The sequence below is a fragment of the Talpa occidentalis genome, unplaced genomic scaffold, assembly GCF_014898055.3.
Source record: "Talpa occidentalis isolate TD23 unplaced genomic scaffold, MPIMG_talOcc4v2.1 talOcc4.10, whole genome shotgun sequence".
Classification (NCBI taxonomy): Eukaryota; Metazoa; Chordata; class Mammalia; order Eulipotyphla; family Talpidae; genus Talpa; species Talpa occidentalis.
The window spans coordinates 97,651,485-97,664,298 of record NW_023600993.1 but is presented as its reverse complement, the minus strand read 5'-3'; the positions used below and the strand labels follow the sequence as shown (position 1 = coordinate 97,664,298).

General features: G+C 46.3%; 1 protein-coding gene across 2 annotated transcripts in view; it reads right to left on the bottom strand.

Annotated features, from left to right (window-relative positions):
• The window catches only part of EYA2 (EYA transcriptional coactivator and phosphatase 2), a 267,711-nt gene that overhangs the window by 26,986 nt on the left and 227,911 nt on the right, over nucleotides 1-12,814 (bottom strand). For both annotated transcript variants that reach the window (XM_054698087.1, XM_054698088.1), the window contains exon 10: nucleotides 5,736-5,825. In XM_054698087.1, the coding sequence (XP_054554062.1) occupies nucleotides 5,736-5,825 (90 nt within the window). The remainder of the gene's footprint in view (nucleotides 1-5,735; nucleotides 5,826-12,814) is intronic.

The window sequence follows — 12,814 nt, the reverse complement described above, 5'->3', positions numbered from 1 at the left end:
ATGTTTTTGTGCCCTTTGTGTAGCTCTCTGGCAGTGGAATTGCTAGGCTGTATGGTAGCTCCATTTTTAGTAGACTGAGGAACCTCCAGACAGCTTTCCACAGTGGTTGGACCAGTGTAAAAAAATAATAACAGTACAAAATACAAGAAAGCAAAAACAGACAATTATAAATCAGAGACATCCTGCAGGGAAGGAGGAGGGAGAGGGATCAGAGGTAGGGAGGGAGGGAGAGAGGAGCACAGGGGACTGAGGTGATGGTGCATGGGTGCCTTGGTGAAGGAAACTCTATGGGGACTACACCTGAGGGAGTCGGGGGAAGAAAACTGTTTAAAAATGAACAATGTTGTTGCTAGTTTTTTTGATATGTGCCATTCTCACTGGTGTGAGATGGTATCTCATGGTAGTTTTGATTTGCATTTCCCTGATTGCAAGTGATGTTGAACATTTTTTCATATGTCTGTTGGCCATTTGCATTTCCTCTTCAGAGAAGTTTCTTTTTAGCTCTTCTGCCCATTTTTTGACTGGATTATTTTCTTTGTTGTTGCTGAGTCTCATCAGCTCTTTGCAGATTTTTGTGATCAGTCCTTTATCATTAGTGTTGGGTGCAAAAATGTTCTCCCAGTTGGTGGGGTTTCTCTTTGTTTTTGTTATTGTCTCTTTAATGTTGGCGAGGGTGTGGAGAAAAAGGAATTCTTCTGCACTGTTGGTGGGAGTGCAAACTGGTCCAACCACTATGGAGAGCTGTGTGGAGATTTCTGGACCTACTAAACATAGAGCTTCCATATGATCCAGCAATTCCACTCCTAGGGATTTACCCAAAGGACACAGAAACATCAATTCCAAAGAGCACCTGCACCCCTATGTTTATAGCAGCACTGTTTACAATAGCTAAGCTTTGGAAACAACCCAAATGCCCAAAAGTAGATGACTGGATCAAGAAGATGTGGTACATATATATCATGGAATATTACTCAGCATTCAAAAAAGATAAACACATGCAATTTGCAGCAACATGGATGGTGCTGGAAGGGATCATGCTCAGCGAAATAAGCCAAAAAGAAAAAGAAAAATACCGGATGGTCTCACTCATAGCAGGAATCTAGAAAACTTAAATAAGGGACCAGGAAAATGAATATAAGAAAGTGAAAATCAAAATCAACAAAAAACTATGAACCAGAGACACTTTTTGGGGGGTGGGGGGCGGGAGGGGAAGGATTGGGGTCAGAATGGGGCGTTTGCAATTGTATGGGGGAATATAAAAATAAAATTTAAGATAAAAAAAAATAAAAATGAACAATGATGTTAACAATTAAAAAAATAAATAAAGTATCTACAGAATACTAACTGTGCCAGGCATCTGGGCAGGTGCTTAGTAGGACCACTCTGTGTTTCCTGTAAAGCTGGCCCATTGGGGTGACAAGGTTTCCTCCTTCACCCATCAACAAGGAAGGCCCTCTGGGTCAGGAAGCTGAGCAGCCCCAGGCAGAGACCAGGTTCCCAGGACAAACACCTGGAGGTTCTGTTCTCAGGTCTGGATCTGGACTTGCTGCTGGTGACTCCTGCTTCTCCCTAGGTCTCTAGGGACAGAGGACACTCGACTGTCCATCTTGCAGGTCTGATTACAAATGGTACGATCTTAGCCTCTCCCATGTGCTCGGCGCTCTGCCCATGTCAGCTCCGGTACTTTCATAGCCGAGGAGCCGAGCACTCCGCTCGCAAAGGGCTTCACACACTTTGCCTCTGATCTTAAAAATCTACAAGGCATATTTTACTTTTAAAGCCTGTTTAAAAATGTTACTCTGGCCTATTAATATTATCATAACCATACACGGAAACACAAGTCAAACCTCAAATATGATGCCATTTCACACCTGCCAGGAGGCCCATAATCACAGAGGACAATACCAAGTGCAGGCAGCTGAGCAGAGAAATCGGAAACCTCATGCATTTATTTGACTGGCTGGTCTGAGTGCACAGGTGCCCGCTGGTGGAGGCCACGCACCGGGCAGGTGCGGTGTGTCAGGTGCACCTGCTGTCCTCATCTCCCATCACCACTACAAGCCTGGAAGGGCGAGGATTTTCTTCTACCCATTTAACAGATGAGGCACAAGGAGAGGAAGCTACTTATTCAGGTCACACAGGAGATGGGGGAGCCAGGACTCAAAAGGCTGATCAGGGGCTCCCTGGTGGTGTAGGGGTAAAGTCTCAGCGCTCTCAAGCCACCAGCCACTGCAGCACGAGTTCGATCCCTGGCCAGGGAGCTGACCCACATGGCTCAGCAGACCTGTCTGGCGTGCTGCTCCCCTCAGCAGTGTATTTCAGTAGATCTGCCTGTTCTGCTCCCCACTCTGTCTCTGCTAAATCCTCTCATCCCCTGTACCTCTGGCCTACACTGCAGTTCTCGTATGCATAAATAAATAAAATAAATCTTTAAGAAAAAAGAAAAGGCTAATCAGAAGGCACTGCCGTAACTGAGGACACGCATCCCGAATCCTGACAGTCAGAGACACAGCTATGCCTCCTGGATTCTTCACAGGCAGCAGAGGGAGCCTCTGAACCACATCAGGCCATGTCACTCCCCTGCTCAAAACCCTCCGGGGGCGCTTTGCTTGTAGCACCGTGCCTAAGACTTATGGAGGCTGAAGGCCCAGTTGATCTGCCCGTTCACCCCCCACTGCCCACATCCTTCCTGCTCTGCCACTCCGGCCTCCTCCCTGTTCCTGCCCATTTTGGTCATGCCTCAGGGCCTTTGCACAGCTCTTCTGTCTTGACCGCTCCTGTCTAGATACCTACAGGTCTGGCTCCCTCACCAACTCCAGGTCTCTGCACAAATGTCAGAGCAGCCTCACCTGTTACACCTGTAAAGGGCCAGCAGAGAAGTGGCTCTCACTTTGTTCCCCATAGTGGACCGTCCCAGCTGAGCCGGCCTCGGCCTGGACTTCTGTGAGTCCTGTGCCTCTCCCTCGCCAAAGCATTCCCGGGGAGCACAGAGGATGCTCTTTGGGTGCTCCCCACACCAGCAAGCAATATGTTTTCACTTGCGTGAGTCTGAATTTCTCTGTTCTGTAACATGGTTTCAATTGTGCTGAGGTGCCCTGAGGGGCTTCTGGCATTGGGGACATTCTGGGAAAAAATTTAGAGAATAAAAACAAACTGGCTTCCCTGAGTAGCTCCAGCTGGTCATTAAGATCCTTCTTCAAGAGGTGCGACTTTGACTGCAGGCTGGTGGGGACATGCCCTAAAGACAGTGGCTCAAAACACTGGCTCTTAGGCTCAGGGTCACCCAGAATGGACAAAGCACCTACTGTGTGTCTGGCATCCTGACTGCATGAGGGCTTCAAACTCGTATTTCTACTGGTTAATTTGGTCTTTTCCCTGGTTGTTGCAGACATGGCAGACCCTATGTGCCCTTCAGGGAAGGATGGATCTTTCCGTCACATCCCAGATGCCCATCCCAGAGAAAGGCCATCAACCTGGTGAGGCCAAGCTCATGAGTGCCCTTGACTCTCCTCTCCCTCGTCACCCACATCTCACCCATCAGCAAGGCCTCTGGCTTTTGCTTCCATCTGAAGCTGGCATCGCCTAAGCACCTGGAGACAACCGGCTTTTCTTCCTTTGCTTGGGAGATGTTATTATCTCTTTGTTGGGCTCCCTGCCTCTCCCTGACCCCTCCTATTGCCCAACCTCCATGCAGCAGCCCGAGTGGTCTTTTAAAAACATAAATCAGGTCTCGTGGCTTTCCCCGGTTAATGCTCGCTTGCCCTGTGTCTGTGTCCAGCACCGGGAATGAACTCTGATGTCCACGCCTGTGTCTGCCTCCCTCTTCAGACTCATTGTTCCCAGCTGTCCCTGTGCTTTTCCTCATCCACTGGGGTCACTTTGCTTCTCTCTTATCTTAATTACTTTAGACCGGTTTTCACCACAGGGCCTTTGCACCTGCCGAGCCCACCTCTCCAGATCCCCACCTGGCCGGCTCTTGTAATCATACAACCCTTGGCTCAACTCAAGACCTTCCATCCCCTTGCTCCCTGTCATCACTTCTATCACATCTGATCTATTTTCTTTACATCCTTTATACTATCACAGACTTTCTCATTTGTGGATTTATTTCATTATTTATTGCCCTGGCCCTGGAGATTTCAGGGTGGATTAGACAGAGGTGACACCTGCTTTTGTGGAAGTGATGTTGGAAGGCAGAGATGGGGAGAAACCCAATCTACCCCAGCTTTTCACTACAGGGGCCAAGGATTGCCATGTTTTGCTAAAGTGAATTGAATGTTGCTATTTGCAGTCAGCTGAGTCTTCACTACATTAGACTCCATAAATAACTGCGGAATTCAATTGCCTTTAAAAAAACAACTTGTAAATGCTCCTTTCCTCTCTTTCTTTCCCTCAAGGCATGAGAGGCCATTGCAAAGGGATCCTGCATATCGCCTTTGGCTAAAGACACAGTCCTAGCCTTGATGCTAGAGGTATTCTCCATGAGACAAACCTCTCCTATCAACAAGTTTCTATCTCAAGCCTCTCTTTGAGCCAGATGTTGGGCAAAGAACATCAATTTCATTTTATAGATAGGAGGATTGAGGCTCAAATGCCTCTTCTAGACAAGACAACACACAAGATCGGCCATTTCGACACAGAGTTCCCCTCTGAAACTCTGGGACTGCAGACCAGAAAAAAAAACCCTGTACCCTTTTGTGATGATAAATATTGGTTCTGCTCTGTGCTAGTCAGGACAGATTTGGAATTCGTAGCCTTCATATTTCCACTTCACATTTTATTTTTTCAGGGAAGAATATTCCTACTAGGATAAATAGAACTGCTCATTTGCATACAGTTTTATTTTAGGTGGCTTTATTTTAAATCTGTTAAACTAATAATGGAACTGTCTCTTACAAAGCCAGAAGATCGCTGCACGAATCCTCTTATGAAAAAAACCTTTTTCACCTTAGAGAAAGTGGTCTGCATTTTCATCAGAGGGAAGTAATGCATTGTATTTCCCTCCTTACCTGGGCTACCAGGAAGCTCAGAGATTAATTTTGAACTGTAGTAAGAAGCCCGAGCCGAATATTTTTTGTCCGGTCCCTTACCTTTATTCATCACATAACTTCTATTTGCCTTTGCTTTAGTAGTCTGATTTAAAGTATGTTTTCCATCTAAAATTCTTCCCAAATCTTTCTGACACAGGTTGGTTATAAACAAATGAATGAAATTGATTTTCTGAAGCTGTTTTCTCCCAATTCTCCCTATCTCCCTTGTCACTTGCTTAGGGGCACAGAAGCAGATACTTTAAACAAGCGAACTCCCTCTGCTCCCCCCTCTCTTTGTAAAACATGTTTTCAGAGGAATGTAAATTGTTTTTAAAAGCTTCCATCCTGGCCCACTGCTAATTATTACTGACCCAGGAGGATCTGTACTAATTTGCCTTAATAAACTTATTAAATAGCAAATTTCGAGAGGAAGAAACTACACAGCCTTTATTGGATTAGTAAAACTGCCAATGGACATCAGCACTGCAGCAGAGAGAGACTGCCCAGGGAAGCTGGGGAGACCATGGGTCAAGTGTGTTTCCAATAACTTTGCTGTCCACAGCGCTGTGCCTTCTTGGGAGGTGCTAGCACAGAAAGGTAGAGAGAGGGGGGGGGGCTGTATCTCCTCCCCCAAACCAGATGCTTTTCCATTTGTTTCCATGTGATTGAATACAGAAAATACCCAATGAAACAAGCAGCCCAAACCTCCAGGTCGTTGAAGAACAGGTGCGTATCCGCGAGGTTGAAGATCATCTCTTCCATCATCAGGCCTATTCGCACAGACGTCGTGGTATCCTGTTGGAAGAGAAGCCCAGGTAATTGGGGTCATCATCTCAGCCCCCCCTCGCCCTCTTGTCCCACCACTGAAAGGCATTTTTGGCTTCTCCTCATCTGCGCAGCTAACACAGCCTCAAGCCTGTCTCCGTGTGGGGTCTGGGTGATAATACCGTACAGCTTCTGAGACTGCACCTCTAGCTTGGCAGCCTTTACATTTGTTGTCTTCCCCAGCTCCCAAATGCTCTGGGCTGGCGACAGTGTTTAGTGCTGCAAGCACAAAATGGCAGTAACAATGGAGGGCCTGCTGGAAAAAGTGTGTTTTCAGGCCCCTCACACTCCCCCCTGCCCCAACCGTTCTGGTTGGTAGGCTGACCTGGGAGATTTCGGGGAGAGCAGTGCAAACTATGTGCAAACTACTGGGCGAGCTGGGATACAGGTTCTTACTTGACAACCATCTCTTGAGGCATTCTGATTTCTCCTGATTCATAAAAATTCAGTTATCTAGCAATGGAGGAATAATTGCAAAAACAAACACTCCAAACCCACCATGGCACGTCTATGCCAGGGAAACTAGGCAAGCCAGGCAGGAGCTACTGATAGGAATCTGCCCTCAGGAAATACAGTAGTAACAACAGCAAGCTATCACCTGCAGCGTGAAACACAATCATGCAATTGTTCCTCATCCTCTCCCATTCCCTCCTCTCTCCTCTCCTCCCCCCTTACTCTCCCCCCCTATTCCTCCCTCCCTCAGTGTGGTAAACTGAATTACTGTTCACTTTTGGAAGGATGATATGTACCAAGAGCTGGCAAATGATGGCTCTTGGGCCAAGCTGACCAGCCGCCTGTTTCTGTACGGCTCATGCGCTAAGAGTGATTTTTACATTTTCTATCAGAGTGTTGTCTGTGGTTACTTTTGCACTTTGTGAGCAGATGTGATTCAGACTTATGTCCTGCAAAACCTAAATTATTTACTATTTGATCATTCACAGAAAAAGTCTGCCAACCCCTGAAACAGCAGCTCCTGTGGAGCTCACGTATGGTCATGTGACCGGCTTTGGGTAGTGAGATGTGAGCAGATTGTGTCCCATGTCTGGTCAGAAGCTTTATGAGCCAGTGCGTGGTCCACCTGCTCTCTCTGTTCCCACTTCACAAGACTAAATGATCTGGATAAAAGCTCCTCTGGCAGCTTGGGATCCAGAGTGAGGGTGGAGTGGGTGGGAGTGCAGAAGACCACAGCGTTGTGGGATGCGTCCCATAAGGAGAAGCACATGATTTCCGGGGATGTTTGTCATGCAGCATAACCTCACTAATCCTGACTGATACATGTGGAAAATATGGAGCACAGTGGTTCTTATCCCTGGCATCCTGTAACAATCTGGGGAGTGTTTAAACTTCCTGATGCTCAGGCCACACTGTAGACCAATAGAATCAGAATTGTTGAGGGTGGGGCTCAGGCATCAGGAGTATTTAAAGCTCCCCAAGGGAATTCAGTGTGGAGCCGAGGTTAAGAAGCTGGTGTAAAAGACACACTTAGCAATAATCCTGGTGCCACCTATTAAGTATTTTCCCTATGCTGCTTTGTAAGTATTCACTCATTTAATTCCCACAAAGCCCTAAGAAGTGAGCTAGTATCGTCCTGTTTTACAGATGAGATAACTTGCTCAAGTCCACCCAGCTGGCAGGTGCTAGGATTCGAACCCAGGGAACCTGGCTGCAGAGCAGCGCTGCTTCAGAGGAGGCTCTGGACAGGCATGGATGGGAGAGAAGAGAGGGGGGGCTTACTCCGCCCTTCCTGTTTGAATTTTTCTTGGGGAGGGGATATTACTTTTATTATAAAAATAATGAACGACACCAAAAAAAAAAAAAAGAAAAACCAACAGAGCCAGCAAGCTTGGCTTCACACACGACTGTGAAGGATCAAGTCCAGGAATGCAGTCGTTAGGAGCAACACCTCATTAGGGCCCCCACAGTCAAATCTCAGCACTCCTGGTGCTGGCTGGGCGTCTCGGCGAAAAATGAGAAAATGAGGAAAACAAACTTTTCAGGGCCAAGGTAGGCACCATTGTGACCTGGGGAAAGGTTTGCTCAGCCCCAGGGCATCCCACCCCTGCGTGGCTGCCGGGGCCTTCCTGGCATGGCTGTACCCCTACCCACCCACGCCAGTCCTCCGGGGACCGGATGAGAAGCGAGAAGTGCCACCCAGACTCAGCCACGGAGGGGACTGGCTTGGGAAAGATGTCGGCTCCCAGCCAGCACACAGCACAGGGGGAGGCTCGTGTAGTAAGTGGCTTATTTGCGAAGAGCGTCTACACGGCTGAAGGAGGCAAGTCCTCTGCTAGACCAAGCTGGGGGGAGGCAAGGAGGGAGGCCGCGAGGGTGTGACAGCGCAAGGTGAGAAAAGACAGCTCGAGTCTTCTGTTTTGGGAAGCCACAGAACATGGCTAAGCAGGAGAAACATCAAGAAGTGATCACATAAGCAGGTTCGTTAGAAATTTGGAGGCAAGTACCCAAAGAGTCAGCAAGAGTTGGAAGTTGTCTCGGGGCAGTAAGATGGGGTGGGGCTGAGCGAGGAGGGTAAGGGTAGGGCGGAGGCGTGGGGGGAGAGGCAGGGGTGGGGGAGGAGAGGCAGGGGTGAGGGAGGAGGGGGCCCTACTGTTTTTCACAATTCTTGCTTTTGTAGAACGATCTGAGTTTTAAACTATATGCGTGGATTTCTTGGATTAAAAAAACAAAACAAAAAGGGAACACCCTCGATAATTCCACCTTTCATTCTCTGCCTGGGAGAAAAGTCCATACAGGTGAACGAGGGACATGTAAAAAAGATATTATTGAATTGTTTGTAAATAGCAAACGGTTGGAAAGAGGTTCGCTGTCCTTTCAAAGGAGACTAGAAACCAAAGTGGGAAACCAAGGGCAATGGGAAGAAATGAACCACTTCTTCAGGTATGAACACAGGCACGTCAAAAAAGAAATATGATTGCGTGAAAGCATCGGTTTTCTGGAAGTTATATACTCTGCGTTATTACCATTTATTAGAAACACATACGGGGTTACTACATATTTTCCACGGGCACTTTTATATTTGGAAATATCTGTAAGGATACACGGAGAGTCGGAGTGGTGAACATTCTGGAAGGCAGAGAGGAGGGTCAGGGGTTAGAGGTCATGATTAAAGTGAACTTTGGCATTATTTAGGAAACTAAATTTGTTTTTAAAGGCGCAGGGATTCAAACACTGATTGCACAATAAAAACATAAAAACAAAAATCTTAAAGACACCCAAGTATCCCTGACGACCGTTGGAATAACCACCTTCTCCAGCATTCTTATTTTAGGTTTTCCTAAAACCTGCTTGTTTGTTGTCTCTTTGATGGCGGCAAGCCGTGTGGGGGGACCTCTTTTCAAGGGACTTGAGAGAAATGAGTTGCATGGAGGTGGAAAGTCTGGAACAGCCCAAGAAAAGCACAACTGTCCCAAGAGTTAAGCAACGCAGAGTGTTACCTCAGGCCAGACCACTTTATCCAAGAAAATGTTTTTCCAGGCTTGAAAAGACTGAGAAACTAAGAAAAAAAAATAGGTGGAGACTCAGCGTTAATTAATGTGAAATACATCTGCAGCGAAAGCCACGGGCTTCATGGTGGGCTGCCTCTGAGTGCATCCCTCACAGACCCCAGGAACACACCACCTGGCCGGTGGATGCGAGACCTGTGTGCAGCTTGGATGGAGAGGACCCACCGCTTGACCTAGCCCGTCTCTATCAAAGGAACGTCTTGAAATAATAGGGTCCTTCACGCCATGCTCTTTGCCTCACAAAAGGCCATTGACCCATTCAGATCATGGTGCTGTCTCCACCACTGGGTGTTGTAGTGAGATTTAGACAGGACACCACCTGTGTGAACACCCACCCTGGTGTGCAGCAGGCCCTCTCAGGCCAAACCCTCGATCTGTTTCCTTGCACCCGTAAGCCAAGAACCTGTTTCTGTAAACCCAACAGGAATACCCCAAATCAGATGGTACTTTAAGATGCCACTCACATGAAAATCATTTTCTTAATCATTACATCGTCTTTGGATTAAAAAAAAAAAAAATCAGCGGTTAATTTCCTAAACAAGCAACAGCAGAAAGATTGCTTTAAAAAATGATCAATTTAAACCAGAACAGAGAACAGAAAGAGTTTTTCCAAAACAATCTTCAATTTGTAACTTGTCCTTGGAAGAACTGTGCTGGGGGCTGGTGGGTTGGGGTGGCTGGAATGTCAGAGTTTGTGGGTGGTTCTTTCCCAGTGAAGGTACAAATCAGATGAAGGCAACGCAGATTTTTTTCAGTGTGCTCTAATGTTCTACAGATTTCTCAGGGTTCGGTTTTGATGATGGGGAGGTGGGTTCTGCCCGCATTGATTTAGGGGGCTCAGGAGGAGGCCTGAGCATTGTATACCCCTTCCCCCAAGGCAGATGCTGTGGGCCTGAAAGCTGTCCCATAACCTAATTATTACGCATTCTTGCTGAAGTTCTCTTAATTAGAGGAGGGTGGTGAGTTTTTCACCATAGGGGCCTCTGAGATCTGCCTTGTGGATCAGAAAGTTATCTTGCGATGCATGGTTCTACTTCCTGGATGGAGGGGAGAGGCCAGGAGAATAAGAAAGTCTTTGCTAAAACAAAATTAATCTGCTGTTAAACAGGAAAAGAAAACAGCATGCAGATTCTTGGAGGTTTCACAACCCAAAAGCAAAAGTTATTCAGACTAATTAAGACTACAGCCGTTGTTTTCTATCAAGTGCCAACGCCAACCCTAAATTTACAAACTCACTAATTTAAACTGTATTTGGAGAGTTCTACTTCCCAGTCCCTCTAGATCACGAGGGAAGGAACCCTTTCACATAAAGGGATCCATTTTTTTTCCCCAAAAAGTTGTTTTTAATGAATTACAACTCTACTTGTCTATTAAAGGATTTCCTTTGTGTTCTCCAAATTTTCTGTTTTAAGCACGTAGTGCTTTTTAGCAATGGTTCTAGGACATGTTTGATTCAAAGGAGATCCACACACTATTTATACAGCCTCATAGCCCTTTGAACCAAAGGAAGGCACATTCTAGTTTCATCCTACTGTCTGGGGTTCTTTCACAGCTGGTTGAATAATCATACCTGTTTTGGAGAAGGTGAAGAGCGGATTCTGAGCCAGTGTGCTGATGACCAGGCCAGATCCACCTCTTCCTAGCTCTGTTTCCTTGCACTTGTTACTCAACCTGTGTGCCTTAGTTTCTCAGCTGCAAAATGGGGTTACTTACCTAATTTTGGGTAAGTTTAGGGTAGTTGTGAAGACCAAATGAGTTTTTCAAAGGGCAGGTAGTAATCATTTTTAGTGAAAGTTTAATGCCAGCAAGGCATGGGGCAGGTTCTCTATGAATCTGGGCAGACGGGTAAAGGAGAGCCCTAGAGCCCTCCGTGACTTTTTCAGGATTTTAATGATCTTTTAGTGATCTTGGAGTATGGCAACCAGGAGCAGGGCAGGCCTGTTAGCCTCCCAGCCCCCTGTGAATCTTTACTCTCTCTGGGTTCTACCTGAAGTTCTCCAGTGGTCTCTCCACTGCACTCTGCTGTACCTTCTCTAACCCCCACCCCCTCAGCTTCTCAGCTCAGACGTGCCCACTTATGCATGCCCACACCATACTCCAGGTGTCCACCATCAGGCATGTGTACCCCTAGCCCATGCTCTCAAGTGCCTCCTGCATAGAAGGCTGCAGGTGATAGCCACAGAGGCAAACACTGCAAAAGCCTGAGCAATCTTCATTTACCCTACATCACCTTTAAAAAAAAAAATGGGAGAAATATAAGAATTCAGGGGTCAGCAAACTATGGCCTGCTGCCCATTTTTTAAGGTTTTATTGGAATACAGCAATACCCACTTGTTCACATAATGTTTATATCTGTATTAGTGCTACAATGACAGACTTAATAGCTGCTACAAGGCCTAGCATAAAACCTACAATATTTATTATCCATTTATAGGAAAATGGATAATAAAACTTGCTAATTGCTAGAACAGACAACATATATCTGTATGTGTTACACAGTAATGGCAAACTTGTGTGTGTGGTGTCATGATGTAAAATGTATTTCTTATTGTCACCGTTAAAATATTACAAAGCAGAGAGTTAATGACTATTAAAAGCATAAAACATACCGAGGGAACAGAACACTGAATAAATGTTAGCTTAGTAATAACTATTAAGCTATTACTGGCCGTGGCTGGCTTCTGGCAGATGCTCTGAGTCCTTGATCAATACCAGCTGAACAGATAGTTAACACAGGGCTCCCATTTCCCAGGGACATGAACTTGGATAAAACATTTACCCCCTTGGCCCTCAGTTTCCTTATCAGAACACAAGCAGTGAGTCATTTCTGGGGCTCCTGTAAGATAATGCATGTGATGTAATTTGCCTCTGGTGCTTAGGTGTTAGTAGCAAAAAGCAGCAGTATCTAGAGTCTCCCACTAGAAAACCTTTCCCGCATAGAAATTCCCATGTAGGGCCTCCCTGGTGGCACAGCAGTTGAGCGCTGGGCTGCAAAGCTGCCCGCAGCCTCTGCAGTGCCGGTTCGATCCGCAGCCCTGGGCGAGGGTCCCATATGGTGCACAGGCCTCTCTTACCCTGCCCGCTGCTCCCCTCAGCATTGTACTTTGTCAGTCTGCCTGTTCTGCTCCCTGCTCTGGCGGATTCTCTCACCCTCCCGTGCTTCTGACTGTACCCAGTGCTTGTATAAATAAATAAATAAATCTTTAAAAAAATTTTTTTCTTTCTCTAAAAAAAAAAAATTCCCATCTAATAGTTTAACCTGATATTTTTCACGCCAAGGCCATTCCTGTAACACCTTTGCAAGTTTTGCCACAATGCAGAACAGGTGTGTTATGTTAACAATATTTTCCTTCAATTCATCTACCCCTCCCAGCCCTTTTCCCCTTTAACTTAAATGCATTTACTTTAGAAGGAACTTGTGACTGTGACCATTAACAC